Raw genomic sequence first — 24,331 nt, forward strand, 5'->3', positions numbered from 1 at the left:
AACGATAAAAGGCAAGACGGGCAGTGGTCGCCGTGCATGTAAATTTGTCTGTATTAGTCACCTGATAATGGTACAGAAAGAGATGGAATTTTGTAACGAGGTTCTACCTGTTTTTGGATGGTGGTCAAATACACTGTTGCTGGGTTACAACTGTTCGTGCTTGTCGCATAATCAGATCATCTCTTCTAGTAGTCTGTGTAAGACATCCAAAGCTAGCTCTCTCTCTCTATCTAATATATAAGAAAATTTTTAGTTTTATTTAGACTTTAAATAGGGATTTGTATTCACTTTATATCCATTAAATTTTGTTCGTTTAATTTTAAATTGGCCTCGTTTCGATTTATTTATATGCCGAATGCTTTATGAAGGAACCTAAGTTCCTCCTCCTCGGAAAATAATTTATTTATATCTTAATATCACGAGATAAGACGCGAAATTTCTATCTTACCTGGTTTCAGGAAAACAATTAAAATACTCAATATCACCATCCTTAGACATAGAGAATAAGTTATACGAACTTAAAGCCGTTAAACGTTCGATAATTCAACTTTATTGAACCCGATTACTCACAATATCAAATTATTTAATCTTTATGTTGGGTTTAAGAAAAGCATTTTTTCGTGGTTATTCTGTTGAATTTAATGCATTTACTTAGCTTTTTGCAAAGTACTTCATTAGTTGAAATTAGTTGAGTTATTCTGGTATTCTAATATTTCTTGTAAACAACAAAATAAGTATATAACATTTCTATTCTTGAATATTAAATTAGCATCAATTCAAAAGTAAATTTAACCACGGTCAGATAGCCGAACGGTTAATTCTCGAACACAACCAGGAACTTTTCGGGAGTGGGTTGTCCAGAGATGTGGTCGGGTTCCGTTCCTCACCATCCGGCCATCTCATGGTGGGCCAGGCCGTACCCATAATGGGCTTGCTAAAATGTGCACCCTTAATGACCGCAGAGTAGAGAGAGTTATAAAAAAAGTAAATTTAATATTATATTTCAAACTTTTATTAACAATTTTTCAAACATTTAATTTCAGATTTGATCGGAAAGAGAAATAAAGAAAACATCCTTTAAAATTTACACGATCGAGAAATACTGATAAAATTGTATTTCCGTGGCATATTTTGAAAATGGCTATATGTGGTGTTGTATGTAGACTTACATTTGATTTAGAATATGAATATTTTGATTGTAGAACAGAAGGAAAAACGGTCGTATAACCAAAGCGGTTATACGAAAGCTGTCAGTTTAAACAGCTCTGGGGACCACTGGGCGGTCGAGAAACCTTAGGATTTTACGTAGGAGGTCCTCTCTGGATATTATGTCTGGCTCGTTTCCCGTCATCCGGCTGAACCTATGATGATAATGAGGAAAAAGACCCTCTTAGTACCTAAAAGACTGAATGAGTATAATCTGAAAAAGAATGGAATAGATCAGACCGTGTTGTTTTAACACGGTCTGATCTATTCATTCATCTATCACAGAATATCAGAATAGTAAATTTTTAATTAAATGATTAAAAAATGAGCAGATAAACAGTTTATTGAACTTTCCAATTTTATTTATGCAATTTTTCAAGCATTTAGAAACTATTCGATTGAAAAATGAAAGTCGTATATGATATTTTTATAAAAAAATTGGTATAAATAAAAAATACATTGTTTTGAAAAATAAACGCACAAATAGTATAAAAGACGAAAGCTATTTATAAAGTCATGTCATAAATTTGTAGGTTTTCATTACGATTGGATAAGATCGTCACGTGAATTATCTTATCGAAATATAGGGATTTCATTTAATGATAATGATGTTATATTATTGAATTTCTGGCAGTGACGCTGTCAAACAATCTCAAATACTCTATAATATTGTAAGCGAAATTGTCTGTAGGCCTACGAATAGAATCGGTTTAATTAAATATAGAAAAACATGATTGAAAATGCAATATTCTTCACTTTGTTATTTCTTTTCGTATTTTTGTGGTATCGGTAAGTATTTTTTTCTTTTTGTAAAATTATTAATGTATTTAGAATAGACAGAAAAATATGAATATAATAATAGAACTATAATGATGAATATTATAAGCAAATAATTCGTCTTAATACACCGTTGAAAGTAGCCTTCTAATTATATAGCCTAATTTGAGTAAAACTGACGATTTCAAAATTATAAATTTAAAATTCGACTAAAATTACAGTAAAATTTCGCTAAGTCGAACCTCTTTAATTCGAAGCAGTCTACAGGTCCCAGGCACAATATATAGGATTTTTGATACAACATGGTTTCCTTAAGTCGAAATTATCAGGGCTTTTAACGCAAACCTATTTTTCTATGTATCCTCCGTCCTTTGACCGATCTGTGATCTTCTTTTGTCTAATGTTTCGTGTGAATAGAGACTATTAAGATAAAGAAAGACTACGTCTCCATGCTGAACACAACATCACGCCATTACAACCTCGCCTTGACATCCTTTTACTGATACAGTATATTACTAGAATTTTGACTAGGAGAGAAGGAAACTTGACAACTCATTCAAACGCGCAATAAACTGTATTCAACTTAGTAATCATTTTGTGAACAGATTCTTGAGAAACGGTTTGATAACGGGACATTTAGGGCATTAGAAAACTTTAAGAGAATCGAGTATTAAACTCGTTAACTCGAATTAGTTTTATTCTTTAAATTTCGACTTGAGATTTTACGGTATTCTAAATTTAAAAAGTAATAGAGAATAATTATAAAAATGATTTCAATTTTAATTCAACTCGGTTAAAAAATCATTTTGATCTACATTTGTCTTATGTAAGAATACTCAAAGTGCAAATTCTCTAACAAAAAATAAAAATATCAAATGTTTTATCTCGGAAGGTTTAAAGTTTTTCAAGATTGTTTAGATACAAAAAACGATAAAGGAATATTAAACTTAATTGTTGGATTTAAGGAATCTATTATACAGTTTATCTGGAAACATTAAATATGATCGAGAGCATTCGTAAATTTCAAGGTCTCAATCCGAAAAGGTAATGACTCTTGTCAAACAATTAACATATCAAATCGTCTGATTTAATATAATTCTGCCATATCTATTGTAACAGTATCTCCATAGCAAAGCAAAAAATACGTTATTTTATTATAATTGCATAAACGTACTCAAATATGTTATTTATACATTATTACTTTTTATGAAAATTAACTTTTCGTAAATAAAATAAGTTACGAAAAGTTTTCCAATCCCCTATACTGGACCACTACTATATTTTTTTTATCGACTCTGTAAAGGCGTCACCTCCAAGGGTTTAGAACTCGCTCGGCACCCCACAACAATTTATTTTAAATACTGCCTAGCACTCGAGAGTTGAAGAAAAAAATTATTTTTATCCCTGACGTATCTATACAGTAATGCTGATAAAAAGTTATCGATGTTATTTTGTATTAACTATCAGTTATAATCTTAATTTTGTTAAGGAAAACTTACGAATATTACTGATAGTCGATAGACTGTCGAAAATATGTCTCGTTGTCTGAGATAAATTGTTTTAATTGATTCAAACTTTTTCTGATATCTACTGCGGTTTCATTCTTATAAAATACGGATTCTCTAAAGTGTAATACAAAATACTGTAGATGATCTCGTGATGATAATTGAAGCGTGCAATGCCATAATGTTGTAAATGCCAAAAAAACAAAAGAAACTTATCAGAAGAGGTGAAAACACTGTTTCTAGTGAATGAATACATTTTAATTTTACAATTAAATAGTAAAAAACAAACTCACTAGTTACAAATTCTCTGGAATAGCCAAATGATGTAAATATAAACTGTAATTTTTAAGTAAAAATAAATACAAAAACATGGCCGACAATATTACATTTAATTACATTTAATTGTATAAATAAATATAAAATTGCAATGTTTAACAAAGATAAATGTACTTTGCTTCCATTATTCATACGTCGTTCGCTCAAGTTGACAATCCACAATTTCACGAACACTTTCTTATGAGGCTACTGCCTCTGCAATAAAATGCAAATATGGTAAAAACGTCCTGTTGGCCATGTTTTTATATTTATTTTTACTTAAAAATGTATTTTATGTGAAGATGGCGATAGCATCAGAGAACGTTTTTGTGTTTGTGAATTTGTGGACTGTCAACTGGAGCAAACGAAGGATGAATAATGGAAGCGAAGTATATTTATCTTTGTTAAACGTGCAATTTTATATTTATTTATACAATTAAATGTAAGTAAACTTTCGATCACTTATCTGTTGTAATAAACTAAATTGAAACCATTCAAAAAGCTCATTCGCGCCGATTTCTCCATAACAGAACTCAATCATAATAAGAATTTTGTCAGTAGCAATTCATAGAAGCTCAATCATTGTGATGTCTCACCAATAGGGCATAATAGTAATTACCAATTTAGCCGCAATGATGACGCCAGTGACGTATTCAAGATTTTGAGAATATGAAGCTGCTCAAGACAGATTCAGGAGAACTAAAGCACGTGCCCTCTGTCGTTTTTCGAAGAATGTTACTGTTACCTTTGAATAATTTTAGTTTCTTAATTTTAACGTTCTGAACGTTAGCTGATAGAACAACGATAGAGGATCATATGACGCACAGTAGTTTGTAACTTTAAAATATGGATTTTAACCTCGAAATATTTTTATTTACAATTTTTAACGCCGAACAACATTAGTTCTATAAGTTTTCATAGAAATTTAATTTTCATACTTAAAAAAATTTTAAAGAAAAATGTATGGAGAAAAATACACATTTATTTCTTTTGTTTTGCTAAAGAGTGCTAAAGGTCTAACTACTTATAGGTGATATACTATACACGATGAAATAAAAATCAACTGCTAAAGTTAAAAACCACTGTCCGACGGATTTATTAAAAGCCACCACACGTTCTGGATGCTAACTAATAACGAGGTGATGATAAGATGATAATACTTTCTTTTTCATTATGATTTATCTATCTTCAATCATCTTATATAAGTAGGTAACAAAATTATTCATCACATACAGAAATGTAACTTTGTTACTTTTCAACATTTAATCATTCAGGAAAACATGTTGCGGTGCTCGAGATATCAACGTTTTCTAACAACTAATTTACTAAAAACAATTACTCTGTCAGGAACTTTTATTAATAAATCAGTCATTTTTATGAGAATCGAGAATGTTGCAGAGTTATTTTCGCCGATTGTTTTCGAACGGATTATCGACGAAAGCCGAGGTATCACTGTACAGTGTACCTAGCTCTTGTACCCAGCATCAGTCTGCATTACTTCTTTAGCTTCTGTTGTCCTATCGTAAAACCCTCCAGTTATAGGGAAAAACAGAATGGTTTTAGGCTAAAACTTTTTCCAACAAAACTTGTGACGCGATGAGTAATAAGACCATAGAACACAGAATAGTTTTATCCTAGATTTACCCTAAATATAATACTACCCGAAACATTACTCTGAGAGGTTGAAATTACTCCAGAAAAGGATAATTACTCTAGAAACGGCAGCACTGTTTAAGAATGAACACAATACAAACTCCGCAAGTGTTTGCAATGTGCTCGTTGACAAGTTACAAACTATCCTTCGTATCGTGGTTGCATCAGCTAACGTTCAGAACGCGTTATGACTTTTCTTAATCACCACATCGCGTCGTGGTCAAATATCATGAAACCCACGACGCGAATTTCGTGTCGTGGACGTTTTGAATTAGCCACTAGAACTATATTTATTGATGCTAATGTTCCGATGTCACGTGATGACGTCAGAATTTTCGGGCCTAGTTTGTTAACAAGTCCGCCCCTGGTCGGAGTCGGAGTCGTGTAAAAATCTACCGACTCCACAGCCCTGTTTTTTTTTTTTTTTTTTTGTTCAATGAGGGATTTCGGTCTTTGATCCTAACATATTTATTTATACTTTTAAAGGGACGAAAAGCTGGTTCTTGGTTGACTTTGTGAGCATTCAAACAGAAGATTAAAGGGACCATCTGATAGTCTATTAATTTTTAATTAAACTACAATATAAAATTTAAATAATAGCAAAAGTTTAAAAAACGGAAATTTTGTTGAATTATGATAAAAAAAATCTCCATTTCAAAATATTTAAGTTTAAAAACATTATGACAGTTGCTCAAGTTAAAATTGTATGTTGTACCATCTGTTATGAGAGGTCATTTAAAAATAAATTTTATATTATTAATTATCATAAATAGGGAACAGAGGCTTAATTTTGAGGGTAGAGAAGTTTTTAAAAAATATTGTGAATGTCAATAACGAGATAAAATTTTGTTAAGTCGACCCATTAGTTAAGTCGATATAGCACTACCCCGTTGATTCCGAACTCCAAAATTTAATAGTATTAATGCCTTTTACACACAAGCTACCATGCCAAATTTCGTTTCTTAAACCATCCTGAGATATTAAATGAAATAGGCGCCAAAACAAACAGTGTTCAGTGGATGTTTTGTTCATGTTGATTTGTTATTGTAACTAATTTTATGATTATGAAAAGAGACGATTGTTTTATTGTCAGTAAACTACGGTAATTATAAGGATTTCTTGTGCACAAGAGAATTACTTATGTTATAAGAACTACATATTAAATATTATTTTATGCGATCAATATTTTTCATCAAATATAAAAATATTTATGCTTCATTAATTAAAATCTTTACTTTTTTTGGAAGACCTCAATAACGAAATCTAATTAATATTTATTACAGAAAGCGTAAGAACGACATGACATTTTTTGAAAGATTGAACATACCGGGACCGAAACCACATTTCATAACAGGAAATCTTTCTGAGTATACTGAAAAGGTGAGATATGAATGCGAATAATTAAGTAACTATCTATAAAATTAAAAATACATTCTATGTAAATTACTTGAAATTGTAAGGTAAGTGTACCAAATATGGACATAACCACAAGCCAGTTTCTTCGTTTTTGACCGAGGTATTCACTAGATTATAGCTTCGATCAATGCGCATTCATAAGAGAAGTTTCCATAATGACAATGATTAACCACGAAATTGCAGAGACACAAAAGTTTTTGACAGGTTTACTATAAAGATACAAGTTTCTTTCGCTGTTTATTCTATCAATGCTGCAGGTAATCACATTCGGTTTTTTGGGCGTTCCTCTTGCTTAATAGTAGTTTTAAACCACATGATACTTTAGAAAAATTCGTTATATCTATGACTTATTTACTCTTTCATTATTTGGGTTCTTAATATGACCATTAAGTGTCTAAATTACTAAAAACTTTTCAGTTTTAATAACATGATATAATTTTGTAAGTTTGTATCTCATACAGTAAAACAATTACTATTTAACAATTTCACAATAACAACCGATAAAAAAAATTCTTACTCTTCTTTACAAACCTGTATTTCTAAATTACTGATAAACACGACCCAATATGGTCGTCTGTATCATGATAGTAGAAGTACGATGTTTCTAATATGGTCACTTGCAGACATTTTAAAAATAATTTTTTAAACCACTAGACTTCTATGGTCTTTTCAAGTTTTATTATTATTATTATAAGCTCTGCTAAGTGCAGTTTATCCTGTAAATTTATAGGAATCTGCGAGATAAATAAGTTCATCAATATAATGAAAATTCCTTAACGTGTCCGTGTTTGTTGTACTTACCTTGAGTTTCTCGCAGAATTGTAAACGTTGCTCTTTATTTTTTTCATTGTTTAATTATAGTATAATGAGCATTTAAAATTGTATCTCGATTTTCAAAAAGTTATAGCTTACATCGTACACCTAATAACTATCCGGTGTCTTACATTGAATGCAGGACACCGGATAGTTATTATGAATTAAGATTGATATTATGAATAACATAGCAATTAAAGATTGGCCTGCTATCAATCTTTTCACACATCTCTGTCTAGCAATCGCTTTAAACATTGAGTCCTGTGTTCCTTTTATGCCCGCGATTGAGCGAGTTGTTTATTCTCGTGTTGTCACAGGACTACCAGATGGATTTTACGAAAGATGGCAATAGCTCAGGTCACCGAACATCACACATTAATTTTTCGAGAATAACAGATTACTGTGTACTTATATAAACTAGCATAGATTTTATTTCGTAACTTCAGAAGTATGTCGAGATGAGTGTTTTGGGAAGGACGTGAATAATACAATTTCCAATATAATCGTGAATTTATTTCGAAATATGCAAGGACAGAACATTCTAAAAATCGCATATAACAATGTTATATATTTGTCATTATTGAAATGTTTGGTAGAAAAAGCAAAATTCTTTTTGAGATGAAACGACATTTCCTCTTATATCGATTATTAGTTAAAGTTATCAAAGGCATAAGCACGATTATATTATTTATGTTTGTAGGCTACTAGAATGCGTTTTGTTCTCGTTGAGTAAGCAAACAATTGCTTGAGAGAACGAATCATACAGGAACATAATTAAGATTTAACTTTTGACGCCTCCTACCACGTACAGTACATGTCATTTCTGTCATCAAGATTGCTGTAAAATTTAAAAGAAGACCTATGAGGGACATATTGTCCGAAATGCATACCCCAGAAACCAATAAAAGTCTGTTTATCTATGTTAATTGTATTTTTGTATAATTCGTTTTTTCAAGCAATTTTACACTTACATATAATGATTTATATTTGTTTTGTACGAGTAGGGATTTGAAAAATGCCAATTGGAATGGATAGAGAAATATGGAAATATTGTAGGGTAAGATATAGTTTTTACTTATTTTTTAATATTAAACATAACTTAAATCTTCTATTTAATTAATAAGGAAATATTATTTGATCATGTACACATTTTCGTCAATCTTTACATTTGAAGGTACTACATACTCGCAGCACAAGGGTGTATCAATGGGAAGCCCGGTTTCAGGGTTATTATACGAGATGATACTAAGATCTCTAGAGCAGTGATTCTCAAAGTGGGGGTCGAGATCCCCAAGGGGGTCGTGAAAAATATTTGGGGGGTCGCTGAAAAATTGACGCCAGATCAATTTTTTCAAATATTTTATAAATTTACTATGGATTCATGTTTAGAAATAATAGAAATAAAAAATATATAAAATAATTTTTACTTAAATAAATTGCACATATAAATAATAAAAATAATATAAATATTTAAATACGAGCCTAACCCCCTCCCTCCGGGATGTTTTTTGACACATACTTATTCTTCGGGGTCCTTTGAAATTTTTAAGTGCAGAAGGGGGGTCGCGGTCCAAAAAGTTTGAGAAACACTGCTCTAGAGAATAACGTATTACAGAAATATGAAGGGAATATAATATTATATGCATGCTATGTAGACGACGTCTTTATTATCTGGAAGGACTATAACAGACATAAATAAATTTATAAGAGATATAAACAGTAATCAATATGGCCTAGAACTAGAGCTCGAACAGCAAGGACAAAAAAGGATACATATCTTGGATATTGATGTGATAATAGAAGAAGGGCGTATCACTACTAAAGTATATCGAAAGCCGACGTACGTGCCGGAGCTGATACCATGGGGGTCACATGACCCAGTAAACTACAAACTAGCAGCATTTAGAGCGCTGTTTAAAAGGACATACACACACTGTAGCAAGAATCAAGACGCAAGAAAAGAAGTAGAGTACATCGCAAACCTAACAAGAGAGGCAGGAATAAAGCAAGTAAACTAAAAGACTTAGTACAGAAAGCACGAAAAATGGGCATTGAATGCAAGGAGAAGAAGAAAGAGGGGGGTGTTCACCGTAATGGAGTACAGGGCACCGCTAACCAGCATATACAAGAAAATAGGTATAGCAAGTAATAAGAAAATAGCCTTCAAGAGGAACCCTACGATTTTTCAAATGCTAAGAAATGACAAAGCACCCGTAAACAAAAAACTGGTTCCAGGGGTTTACAGAATACCGTTACAAGATAAAAGGCGTATAATTGTTAGTAAATATATGCCCATAAATTTCTGCCGATATTTACAATGGATGTAATCATAGCAACAATGCTGTCTGATAAATGTGGAAATATTGTTTGTAATGTTACGAGTCGTTTTACTGAAGTCCCAATTGATAACTACTGACAGAAGAGCATTTTTTCCCTTTGTCCTTCAGAATGATACGATGAATCGGCGCAACAGAGCAAGTCTTGATCCGAACTTGATTATCTGTAGCGGGCATTATTTTGTCATTACTGATATTTCAATTGGCTGACAAAAAAAAAGTAGAAAACAATTTATTAGTCTGTTTGTAATTTTTCTTTTTAATTTCTTTCCCGTAAACTTCTATTCGTAATAATATACTGTAACCTATCTGTTTTTAATTAGAAACGATAAAAATGTTATATTACAGATATTACTTGGGAGCTAAACCGGTATTATTAGTATCGGATTCGGATTTTTGGAAATTAGTGCAGATTAAAGATTTCGAAAATTTTGTGGATCGTGATGTAAGTAAACGTTTTTTAAATACAGTAGAGCGTCGATAAGTGGAACCAATTGGGGACTGGGGTCCTTCCAGTTAATGATTTGTTCCAGTTTCCGATTTTGTACGAAAAAATACATTAACCTGTCCGATGCTCAAATTTTTCTCCGTTGCGTGTCGCTTCGTGTTGAATTTTCGTCGATTTTAAGCCTAACGAAAATTTTTATAATAACCATCGAGGCTATCGTATCGTTAAAAATTATTTCTGCATTTTGTACAAACAAAATAAATATATTAAAGAATATAAAAAACATGAAAATTATACTTTAGAAGTAAATTTAGTATCAAAAACATTCGATTCAGCACGACACAGTCCGACTGAAACCAGTCACGACGTTCCACTTATCGACGCTCTACTGTATATATAAATTTGCTGTGTTAAACTAACCCGTAATGGAAAACTAAGTAGTTTTACGCAGTGGTGATATTCAGCGGGTTCGCACAGGTTCGGCCGAACCCGTTGGTAAAATTTTCAGTTTTCCGAACCTTGTTAAACACATGGAACATTTCTCAGTGGTTTTTGTTTTTTTAAAAAATATATTAAAATATACGTATTATACTCTGTAATACTACTAAACCAGAGCCTTATACCCCGTTCGCACCGAGCATTTCAATCTAGATTGTGAGCAAGGTCGGGGACTATGTCTTGGTACGATCTCTCTCGACCGTTTCAATCTCGACCGAAACGAGGTTTAATCGCGATCGATTCAAGAGAGGTTCTTGAAACTAGATCCAGTCATAAGAGAGATCCCACAATCTCACGCGCGTGAGATAATACAAGATGGCTGTGGAAGACGTGTCGGGCTATGGACAGCGAAATAAAAAGGAGAAAGGGTGTGAAAAATTTTCACACCCTTTTTCCTTTTCATTTCGCTGGGGTTAAAAATTTCTCTGCCTATAAAAAAAACGGTCGACAGCACTAATATACTATCGTTACTGGTCTTCGCCCTGGGCTCGTTACGTTCCAAATACGCCACTGATTATTAGATAGGGCCTATATCGCAAGAAAAGGTATTGTATTTATTTCTAGCCAAAACTTCCATTTCGTTTGTCGGTGATTGTCAGGGAAAAATTTTCTGCTAGCGAACCCTTTGTTAAATATTTCGAATATCACCACTGGTTTTACGTTACGATATGTTTATTGCCATGTTCGAATGCCTGACGTGACTAAACTACGTGAGGGATTCGTATCAGTTTGTAAAACGAACCGATCAAGAGAGCGAACAAACGAACGACAAAGCGTACATTACTATACTGGAATTAATCTGTCTATCCGAATTCACATTTTATTAAAATAAAACTTAAGATATATGCGTCATCCGGATAAAATATGAGTATCGGCATCATTTGCGAATTGTGGTTTTGACCCACGTATCAAAATTTATTGAATTCCGTCTATTTGTTCCCGAGATATCAATTTTTATGTATTTTTTTATTTCAGTTAAAAATTCTTTTCTTTCTCTTGTCAATAAAGATACGTTGCGCAAAATGTCCGCTTATCGTTGTGTTCGTCGTTTTAATTTTAATTTTTTTCTTTATTTTTCTATTTATTTATTTTCTACAAAATTTTAAATAACACAATACTGAACTTATTTCAATTATATTAGTGTATATTAATATAATGTTTGAACTATGGATTAGAGATGGAAAAATTCCAGTTTCGCTTCTGCAACTAGAACTGTTAAAACTGATTGCAAAACTATTCTGACGGAACTGTTTCTAAGAACTTGTTAGTCTGTTGGACTACACGGTTTCACTGAATCATTGTGTTTTGTCGGAAGTCATTATGTGCTGTTGGAGTTGACGTTTTCTCATAAATTATATATATGTATAAAGTTGATGATAATCTATTATTTTAAATCGAATAAAACAATTCTAAGTGTTGGTAAAATTAAATTTCATTTAGTGTTGTTATAAATTTTGACATTTTAATCTATTTCATCGATTGCTTTCACGGAAACAGTAGATTAAAAATGAATAACTTTTTAAAAATTGTTTAATGCTAATGACAACATACTGTTTATTTCAGCTGTTCATTTCGGATGGCGGAATCCCTCACAAATACGGTAGAGAAACCTTAAGTTTGAAAGAAGGAATACAATGGAAAAATGCTCGAAGTATTTTGTCACCAGGTTTCAGCACAAATAAACTAAAACAGGTGTGTCAATTTTTATTACTATTTAGAAAAGAAAGAGCGGTTTTTATAACTACTTTTATTGACGAAATATTCGTGTGAATATATCGATATGAAAAATACTGCGATACAAGTTTAATGCAGATCTATTTGAACTCTTCCAGCTAGCAACCAGTAGATTTCTGTAAATTCTTCTAATCTTCCTTGCAGAAGACCACGAAAAAATATAAATGCTTGGCGCATGCATGACAATTTCCCTCCTATCTAGCGCCTTATCACGTTTGTCAGTTTTGCGTAAATTATGGGAAGTTATTTTATTTCAATAACAAGAAATAATAGAAAAATTGATATGTTGTAAAATTTATGATTTCACTTTTCCTGTAGAGGTTTCTGCAGATAGACATGTTTTTACGTGGAACAGTAGGAAGCCGCGGACCTCTATTTGAAAATCATCTGTCTGTACGAATTAGTTTTCTTGTTATTTTCTGCAAAGCGAGAAACGTTTCTACAGATCTCAGGAGTAGGGTCAATATTTGTCTCTTGAGAAAAAAAGTAAATTTTTAAAATTAAATTTTATGTAATACTAAAGTTTTCAAAAATAATTCGAGATGACAAATTCATAGTTCAATTAATAATTCGAGATTAAACTTTGAATCTGTGTGTCACGAACGAGCAAAATATACGACAAATATTTTGAATTGTTTGCGTACTATATGTGAGAACCTTTTAACGAATTAGAACAGTATACTTTTTTAATACTTTACTGATAGACAATATTATGAGTAACGTTCGTAAAATATATTAGAGTTGGATGTAAACGATTGAAACGACAGCAAGTTTCGATATATCGTATTCCAGCGATTAAATCCTGGACTTTGAATAAATCTCGTGACGATGTTAAAAAGTAAAATAAAAGTTAATGGTAAACCCCCAATTTCAAAAATTCCGAGGGTTTATTTGAAATCGGGGTTTTTCTTGAAGTAGTGCACTATATAGGATAATGTAGTTTCGAGTAACAAGCACAAAATTTAATTAAACTAAAGTTTTTCGCTTCGCAAAGGTTTCAAAAAGGGAAAACGAGATACAAGCATTTGTCTCTGACACTACTTAGCAGCAATTCTCGATATCATTTCATTCCGAATATTTTGTTAATGTAATTTTTAGAACTTAAATGTGTTGATACTTGGCATTAACTAATCTGACTGATTAGTGAATCAGTTAATTGATCAACAGTTTGGACAACAATAGATTTCGTCCATGTTTTGCGATTCCATTATGAGTCCAACTAGTTCCAATTTCAATTCGGTGATATAGCTCTTTTCACGATGATTTCTTGGCGAAAAAAATCTATTCCAAATCATATCCCATTTTTGGGTTTCAATAAAAAAAAATTCTCAAATTAATTTACACCAAACAGTAATTCGTTTGATGAAAATGCTGATAATATAAAATCAATGTTCTTTAGAATAATATAATTATTTTTTTGTTTAATTTGATGATTACTTCTTTTTAAATTTATTACGTAATGAATTGCAGACAGTTCCTTTGGTGGAAGATGCGATTAAAGTATTTTTAGACATCATCTGGAAGAAAGCCAACAACAAAGAAGAATTTAATATATTCCCCATGTATCACACTTTAACGATGGATATAATCGGAAGAACTGCTTTTGGCGTTAGAACTAATATTCAAAAAAATCCTGAAGATATATTCGTCAAAAATGTGAAATATATTTCGTCAGATACCGTTTCCTCAAAAACTGTTTGGCTAATACGTAAGTACGATTATTTTTACAAATACTCGTATGGAAGAGCGTTGATTATCCGAAATAATCAACGATCTGCAGTACGAAAAAATTCGGTTATGTGATAAACGAAGTTGAACAATCTCAGATAACCGATTTTTTTCAGATAATTTATTTTGAGACAATCGAACTCTATTGTACAGGCAACTCCCACTTAATAATTTCTCTGGTAGAATGAATGTCTATTGGTTTTTATTATCTAAAGTTATGCATAGTACGTTTCTCTCAATACAGTGAAATGTCGGTATAACGAACGCCAACAAATATCATTATAACGAAAATTTCAGTTCAACCTGATAAAAATCTGTTTGCTACGAAAGAATAGATTTATTAGAAGGAAATCTATAAAAGAACAGATCATTCGTTAATAGTAAATGATGAATATTATGTCACACAACCTGGCAACATTAATTTTAATCCTTAGTCATGGTTACTTCCTTTAACTTTATGAGAAAAATTAGAGATAAATAAAAAACGAGTGCAGTTTTCTATGGAAGAGAATAATAACATATTAGATGACGTGCAAAAAGAAATTAAGCAAATAGAATTGCTTGACGGTTTACTGGAATGCTGTGTCATAGTACCGGATTTTATCGAAAAGCTTTCTTGAATGAAACAATACACAAAATTAGACTTCTTTTACCAGAAAATAATGGCTTTATGTAGAAATAACAATTAAAGAGACACGGTTCCAATCTAATGGGTACTACTAAATCGTCATTGTAGTCGTTTGCTAGTGATATTTTTTGATAATTTTTTTATTACAGATTAATTTTTATTCTAATTTAATATAACAAACTTCTGAAACTGTGAAATTTCGTTCTATATAAATACTAATAGACAAATTGCGTTTAAAACTTTCTTACTTTAATTAAAATGTAAGCGAATTGTTATTGAGCTCCAATTGTCCGTTCTTCTGTCGTTCCTTAATCTCAAGAAAGGAATTAGTTAGATAAAAACTGAAACCAGAATGGAAAGATTAGGGAGAGAAAGCTTTGATTAACTATATACGCATTTACGATGCAAACTGAAAGTCACGTTATTTCAAGTCAAAAATTTCACCAGAAAGGGGTTAGATGACCGATACGACTCTACTGTTGAAGGAAAAATATGATGTACAGGGGAAGCCACTACTAATTTGAAGTGGAGAGCATATTAAAAATGAAAATATAATTAAAAATTGCAGCCCGGCATTATGACGATGTCAAAATAAGTAATTGCTCGTTATCAATAAATTTATTTTATCCCTTCATTTTTAACGGTATTTCAATATAACGAAAATATTTCGATGGTCCCCTCAATTTCGTTATACCAACATTTCACTGTATAACACTTTTCGCCTGATGTTTATGTAAGAGAATTTATATTTGCATTTCAAACAATTCAATATAACAACAAACAAAGCAATCTTTGGGAAAAGTTTCAAGTTACGTCCTCAATGCTATTTAATAGACGATTAGAATCACGTGTCGACGTTATGAAAAGTATCTCGAGTGAAAAAAAATGGGATATCCGTCTGAAATATATTGATAACTGGTACTAGAAGAGGTATCGTAGTGTCATATATCATCGATTTCAATCATCTCCTATGGCAGAAAGCCTAAAACTGTTTATATGGTTGCTCTTTCTAGGCGCGCCGGCAACCGCAGTTGTTGATGTTGCATTTTGAAGATGACAATGTGTAACGGTTGTGTGACATGGGAAATATAAACCAATCGCGCTAGGGTAATGACGTGATAGACGATTGTAAAGTTTTTTTCTTTATCTCATTTCACATGTTGCAGTAGGCTAAGTTCTTTAACTAATTAAACTGTAATTAAAAAATCGGAAATGAATAGTCCTCAGCAAGACAGTATCTGACACAAAGCCAATAACTTTGCAAACCAGTAACTTAATAGCGTAATCAGATTTCACGTGAAAGGAGGAGGCGTAAGATAAATTCTAGTATCGATCATTACACATTTTAATAAATTTTCGCTTTTAATATTGACGTAATGGATTATAACAAATATGTGTAAATTACTGTCAGTAGTTAACTCGACAATTAAATTATGTTTTCAATATTTAGCATTTGTATAGACTTTTTCATTACGACGGCACTGGTGTAACTATGGAGTACACTAGTTACGCCATTGCAGATACTGTCAATACCAAAATTTTCTCATCAAGTCTTAATATTTGTTTTTTGAAGATAGTTTAAAATAGACATTCCATAAAGGGTGATATTGCTCAATCAGTTCGATGAAACAGACTTCCAAAGTAGTATTGCAATAGACCACTTTTCTATTCGTTGGCTGTGGTTGCCAACCAGGCTAGAAAAAGCGACTATGTTAACATTGATTAGAACGCTGTCGCGTAACGTCAATATCAGTAGCCCGTTAATCCTCCATTTACAGAAAAGTCAGTGTTTATGAACATTGACAGATCCTAATTCACTTTGTTAACAATGCAATAAATTTGTTGTGTTGTGATTCATTTCTTGTTTATTACCGTAAATTTTGTCCGAATTCTTTAGAAGAAATCTTTTTATCACTGCATGTTATTTGTTATATCGTATCGTAAGCATTGCGATTAGAATACGACATGCATACTGTAGCTTAAATGTTAGTGCCTAAAAAACAACAAATTATTCGGAACAACTACATTATCTGTTTGGTAATGAGAAGACGAACTATTAAACATTTTATATCCTAGTATGATTGTTTTAACTTATATATAACGAGCGTCATTCCGGATTGTCTTGTCCACTTTAACTTAATTTTCCATATTCAATAAAACCGTTAAGCTTGACAGCATTAATATTTGCATTGGTTTATAAGCCAACACGTAGAATGCTAAAAGCCTGTTTTTCGACTGATAAAAACATCTTATAATGATAATTATTTACTGGTAATCTGGTAGCGCAGATGGTTTAAAAATGTTAAGAAATTGATAAAATGTACTGTACCTGAGCTGTATGTAGACGTAGTATTGTTTTAATTAATACTTTGCTTTGCTACTATACGTTATTTATCTCATTATTATAATACGAAAGAAGAAATAAGTAAGTTTAAACTTGTTAATTTTTTAGTTTGTTTTAGAGAATTAGAAGTGATTTTATCTATATTTCGAATAATCATGGATAAAATAAAAGGTTTCTTTGGTTTACCTTCGACGGAACTCTTATTTAAAAATTTAAATGATGTCATCCAAAGCAGAAAGACGAGTAAGGTAAATGATGCAGTCTCATTTCTTTATTATTTTAAATTTTTTTAACAATCTAATTATAACACTGTTCTGTCCAAAATCCTTCGGTGAAAGAAAATGTGAATTTTTTAAAATGTATTTTAGTATGCTAAATATGAATCTGAAGTCCAAAACCTTCTTTTACCTAAAGTGTTTTTAAAATTCTTCTTTTTTTTCTGAAAAATGCCTATTCCAGAGAAACGTTCTGTTACTGTTGTTTGAACTGTAGTGGAAAGTTTTGGAGAAAGAAGGTGCCCTGTTATCGAAAGACAGAATTAGGAAATGTAAAATTTTTTTCAATAAAGGACAATCTGTTTTTTTCAATGATATATCGCATTTGTTGGAGGAGCTTCAGCTGCCACAGAATCCTGCGAGTGGTGGTTTTTATTGACTTATCAACTTCTGCCTGAAAGGAGCTTTGCTACATAATAGCAACAAACATTCGTCCGTTCCGGTCGCTCATTTTGGTCATATGAAAAAACTTCCAACAACATGCAGGTAATACTGGACAAAATAAAATACCAGGAGCCAGGGGCGGATCTAGGTTTTTCGGGGCCTAGGGCTTATCGAAGTCCAATGGGGCCTTATTTTTTTGTTAGATTAAGAATCTTTGAATTGGGGTTTAAAATTTATTTTTAATAACATCAAAATCAGGGTTGAAATATATTTTTTTATGAAATAGTGTTGAATGACAAACTTTATATCTTATATAAAAAACATAAGAAATAAAGAAATATTTACATTGATTAATTACTGACCAATTGTAATCATTGATACAATACATTGATTACAATAAAATAAATACAATTAATAATATAATAATAATGATAATTTATAGTATTAACTATTTTTACTATACGATAAGTGCTCATTGTTAATGAAAAAGTAGTCAAAATTTGACACATACGAATCACAAAAAATTGTCAAGTAAATTCAATTTGTTGTATTTATAAGTAATTTTTAGGTAAATAAGTGTTATATGTAATAACGTTTTGGTGTTTTTGCAATTATTCTACGTTATTAATAATGCCCGACACTGAAAGTATTTTAAAAGATTTTTTATTTTTACTTTCATTAATTACAGAGAAATCATTTAAATTTTACAATTTAAGTGTATCCACTTTTTCTTTTAGTTTTTCTAAACCAAGACACAATTCTGCCATTAAGTATAGGAATAAATTTTCACGATTGGTAATGATGTAATTACGATCTAATTTTTGATATTTTATAATGTAACACCAAGAAAGCTGACGTTGAAATTCGTCAATGAACTCTTGGTCAAGCTTTTGATAACGGGAAACAAAATTCCAGTTTAGGAAGTCTTGTATTTGACGTAAAGTTGAGGTTTTTAATTGTTGGTATTTTAAGAGTTTTTTAATATCAAATTTATGTACGTAGCCAATAATAAAAGCATCCGAAAGAATTTGGTGTTCGGCTACTTTTATTCCAATCAAGATGGTCGAAAAAAAGTTGCTAATTGGAAATGATCAATTTTTAAATATTACTTGATAATTAGAACATTTTGAAATCCTCAATTGTCCTCGCAATGCGTTAATATGCTCCCTAATAACAACGCCAATGTAGGCGTAGTAAATTTGTAATTTTGTGATCCATATGTTAAAGGTTCTCATAGTATTTAATTTTATTCGCGAATTTTCCCTAATAAAACTCTTCTAGATAACATTACAATGATTTGTTCTGAGTCGTTACATAATTTGTATCTCCCAGTCTTGGACTATAGTTTTGAAATTGCACGTTTAATACGCGTTTTCGTCTGATGGGCCGATAGATTTGAGAAAGCTTTCCAGTCAATTGGTGTAGCGGCTATAAAGAAATAAAACATTTTATATTATTTGGCTGCTTTATTCAACTAAGTACATATTTTCTGTTAATACACTTTCCATTTTGAACAGTGTACGACTTGCGTTGAGATCATCACATATATTCAGAGAGATTGTTAACATTCTGTTCGAGCTTGTTAAAATGAGGATTACATATGATATTATATTGTAATGTATAAGTACATTAATCAAAGTAGAATAAATAATTCTAGTACAGATATTCTAAATTTATACAACACATCTTTTTTCTTATTATGATATATTGCCTGCTCTTAAATTAATCAAGTATACATTTTAATTGTTATATACATATATAGAGTGTACATTCTTGAAGTATAAAATGAGGATTACATATATTATATTTGATGATTACTTATCTAATTAAATAAATCAGCCAAATATTTAATTTTTTGGTGATTAGACATACAGTTATGTTTTAATGATCATTTTAATAAGTGTCCAAATAAGTATTCATGTTTTTTTCAGATACAATGCATCAAAATTGGCCTTATACAGCTTACGCTTTTTTTATAATCTTCTCTAGATACAGATAATTTCGTCTACTACTCTCAAAAACTTAACTTTTTCTTTTTAGTAATATTATAGTCTTCAGTATCAGAATCAGACAGTAATTTATCTTATCATCTAATACATCAAAATTTATTTTTTGAGGAAAAGGTACAGTCGCCCAAAAACCCTTATTGTTCATTTGCTCTGTCTGTCTCGCTTAATGATTCAATTTCTAAAAATAACTGGATGTTGGAGTGATATTTTTTCAGAAAGATAATTTGCCTTTAATGCAATTGGCAGTTTCCACGTGTCATTCAACATTCTATTTTGATAGGGGGCTGCGAAAGAGTTCATTGAAATACATCATCACTCCCTCGCTTAGAATGAATTTCCACAGATTAGCTCGGCAGAGTCAAGATTGAGTGACCTGCTAGTTTAATATTATTCATATGTTAAAAGTCTAATTAAACGCGACAAAGAAGATTTTGGAGCCAATCTGATATAACATTTATTATTAGGTATTTCGATGGCCAGATCAATAAAAATAATTTTTTGTTCATTCGAGTTTATTTCAAAACCCTTGACACAAAAAATGTCATATCCTGCTGCTCCCTCTGAAGCTTTAGTGGGAATTTTAGCAGCCTCGCTTAATTTTTTAAAATATACAATTTCTAGAAAATAAAATATTTATTATTACATTTATAAACATTAATATTAAATTTATATTTTATAAAATATTACATTTCATACAATTACATTTTATGAAATATTTGTTAAATATTGGTAATGTTATTTTATCATTTATTACAAAAAATTTACATTCGTATATTTTATTATTTGGTAATTTTAATGATGCTGCTTTATTACATGTTTGTTTTTAAACACGAGTAAGTTTTACTACAAATACTATGTATTATATAACTAGCATATTTCTTTTGTATACTATTATAAAGCCATATTGTGGAAAATGATGAGGAATCTGCAAAATTAAAAGTAAAAATTGTAGTGCCCAAATGATAGTGCATCTATTCCATTATCTAAAATAAATTTTTTATCAGTAAAATGGAGAAAGGGAAATTTTATTTTGTAGATATGTTGTTACTATATGATTTTGTGCTTTGAATTCCATATTGTTGATTGCCTTAATAATTCTGTATTAAACAAAACTTCTTTATATTTATCATGATTAAATGTTTTTACAACAGATTTTTTAATTCCCTTGGCAGTTTTCTTATTTTGTTTATCGAAAATATAGGAATACATTTTTGGTTTCAATGAGCAAAATTCAATTATAGGTTTCGATAATGTTTCATCTTTAAAATATCCTAGTTTACTTTTGTTCGCTTCGTTATATAATTTATGGTTTTTAGGGTAATTACTAAAATCGAAGATATCCGGGAATGATTTAAAATCTTCGTAATACATCATTTGTATATATTTGAAGTGTTAGTGAAGTCCGTATCGGTATTAATAATAAATGTACGTTTTTGCCATATTCTATTTTTAAATATTTTATAAAATGTTTCGTAAATATGCAATTTACTTAATTCTAATACGCAAAAACCAATATAAATTGGTTTTGTCTAGAATTAAATTAGGTTTTTTCATTTTAAAAATAGTAAGGTTATCATTTATAATTTTGAAATTTTCTACAGATGGCTTAGCTAGATATCTGCGATACTGATTTAATGTCGTGGCTGCTTTTAGGTTAATACGTTTTCTTACGTTTTGACACGTTTTGCCAAAAAAACTATTATTCATTAATTTAAAAAATGATTTGTCAAAATCGTTAGTCGATTCTTGCCGTTTTTTATTATTAAAATATATATATTTTTTAAGCCATGCACTTTGGGAAAATGCCAATACTCTATGAATTTTGGTTATTATTAGACCTTCCTCTAAATAAAATTTTAAATTTCTATAATGAATTACATAGTTTGTTTTATCAAAAAGAGTAGGAATTAGTTTTTTATTATTACTATATTTTAAATTTAATTTTTTTAAGACTGTTTTTTTGGTAATTGGATACATAATTTTATATCGTAAACTGCTGCTGTAACGTGTAATTGTGATTATGAAATTTTATTTATAAATTGCGAAGACATAGTTGCTTTATTTTTTAATCATTTCCGTGTCCCTAGATCGAGGTCTCTCTAGCTGCTGTGCCAATATCGCGAGAGCCAGCTGCCGGCTTGGTTTCCGCTGTAGTACGGGCATTATATCATGTCTGTCTTCAATGTATATATTGAGAGTTTCAGGGTTATATTTTCAGTTACCTTTAAATCAACCTCTCGAAGATATATCCTAATCGATGGTACTATTTTTACTTTGATTATGATTTAAGGTTCATGTAACTTAGAGCAGTCTGATTTCATCGTAGTGTTGTGCAGCCATCCGATATAAGGTTATTTACAGTGGTGTATAAAATATGCACTCATTTTTCCTGAAAGTCAACCGTAGAAAAGGTTATTTCCATCTATCGACAAGTACTACTTCGTAATTGTTATGAGGTTGATTTATACTATGCATTAATTCCAAATTGTGCGTGATCGAACGAGTTTTTGCTTTCATTTTTGACCGGATTTATGGCTTCTCGCCTTTGTTCGCCAAATCATTTTTCCCGCTTAAACCTCTACTTATCTCGCCTGCTCAATCCTGATTATCCACTTTCAATGAACTGGAACGAGTATCATATCATAACTCTACAGACCTTTTAATAATAATATCCATACATTTGTGAGCCTTTAAGATCAACGTGTTTCTATTATTTAAACCACCTCATTTCTAGACTCTCCATGTTTTAAAATCGGGCCGTAGTTAAGTGTACACTGTAATTCATTTCTAAGTTACCCAGGGAATATACTCGCAAAATAAATATAAATATTGTTTTTCCAAGGAGAACGCGTTAATTTTTCCTCTGAAATTCTGAATTCAATAGTCACTAATCGTGCCAGGATAATCTACAAGTCAAATGTGTAATCAAATCATATTGGTGTGCTTAATATTTTTAAATAGATTCTCTTGACCATGTTGTTACAAGTTATAATCGTTATACACCCAACACTTAGTGCATTGACTGATAGGTTATGTAAGACTATTTCATCTGTATAGATGTAGTGTTTCTACTCCAATAATCTATGCGCATTATAAAAAGCATTTTTTTGTGCCTTAGGTGAATTAGTTCGATGTAGAAAATGGGTAGTTGTATTTCATTTAATATTTGCTTAATTATAAAAGCATTTTTTTGGGGGTAGTTGTATTTCATTTAATATTTGCTTATTTTTAAAATAGGAATACAGAAAAATTCCTTTCCTTTTTAATAATTCTCTATATTTGCTGCGACGTGAAATATAAAATAGATGATTAAAATCATTGAAAATTCTAGACGGTCATGAAATAATATTTGCGACATGTATAATCTTTAAAGAGTAAGGAAAAATTCCTTTTCTTTTTAATAATTTTCTATATTTGCTGCGACAAAAAAATGATTAAAAATTGGAAAATTATAATTTGCATTTTTTAAATTGTCAGTCAAAACTGAAAGAGAAGAATTTAAAAACTGAAAACTGTCAATAAATTTAAAATAATCTAATGAAAATGTTGTAAATTTTTCAGAATTTATAGGAATAATTTTGATTTTGGAAAATAATTTAGAGGGAATATTTTTAAAAATTAAATGCGAATCATAACCTGAAAAATTGTGCAATATAATGGGGATAAACGTTTTTAGTCGGTAATTTAAATTGCAGCAATTATGGGCTCACCCCCGAAAAAGACCTGTCTGATGATCGTGATCCATTGAATAGCACCCTAGCCGTACATTATGGGCCCACCCCGCGGAGAAAAGACCTGTCTGATGATCATGATCCATTACACGCAGATCAATTATTCACAAATTTTTTTTTACAAATATGACACAAAATGTTTAATAATTATGTCGGAAACAGGTATTATAAGGATTTAATTATTCACATCGTTGCGATTTGGTACTTTAATTCTTAACATGTAAAATGAGTATGTTATTCTAGTCACCTGTGGAAATTCATGATAGAATAATAACTTTCCTCTAATATCAATTTTAAAAGGTAAATTAACTGTATTTAAACAAAGCATTATAACTTCCTACAATCAAAAATAGCTATATTATTATTTATCCTACATTTTCATAATAATTATCTAATGTGATAATTTAACATATAGGTTTTTATGACCATATTCCTAATAACTAATATAATTTAGAATACAACTTATCTTTTAGGGTTTCTATTTCAATAACTAGAAGATTCTCTGTTCTCCAAATTGATTCAAAAGTAGTG

General features: G+C 30.7%; 1 protein-coding gene across 1 annotated transcript; it reads left to right on the forward strand.

Moving 5' to 3' along the window:
• The first annotated feature begins 1,871 nt into the window (after positions 1-1,871).
• Positions 1,872-19,173, forward strand: LOC136989785 (cytochrome P450 3A14-like). Its single transcript, XM_067288062.1, has 8 exons — positions 1,872-1,995; positions 6,740-6,836; positions 8,690-8,742; positions 10,370-10,466; positions 12,531-12,659; positions 14,172-14,409; positions 17,510-17,649; positions 19,063-19,173. Exons 1-8 carry the CDS (start codon positions 1,937-1,939, stop codon positions 19,171-19,173), a joined length of 924 nt encoding a protein of 307 aa, XP_067144163.1. The 5' UTR covers positions 1,872-1,936.
• The last annotated feature ends 5,158 nt before the right edge of the window (positions 19,174-24,331 follow it).

Source organism: Centruroides vittatus, unplaced genomic scaffold (genome assembly GCF_030686945.1).
Source record: "Centruroides vittatus isolate TY-2023 unplaced genomic scaffold, ASM3068694v2 contig_13, whole genome shotgun sequence".
NCBI classification, from domain to species: Eukaryota; Metazoa; Arthropoda; class Arachnida; order Scorpiones; family Buthidae; genus Centruroides; species Centruroides vittatus.

Excerpts from the sequence above, each read along its gene's own strand:
- LOC136989785 (XM_067288062.1), top strand. The coding sequence starts at position 1,937 with ATGATTGAAAATGCAATATTCTTCACTTTGTTATTTCTTTTCGTATTT. Across the intron at positions 6,837-8,689 it reads TTTCTGAGTATACTGAAAAG|GGATTTGAAAAATGCCAATT; the intron begins GTGAGATATGAA and ends TTGTACGAGTAG. Across the intron at positions 17,650-19,062 it reads AAAGCAGAAAGACGAGTAAG|CCAATAATAAAAGCATCCGA; the intron begins GTAAATGATGCA and ends TTATGTACGTAG.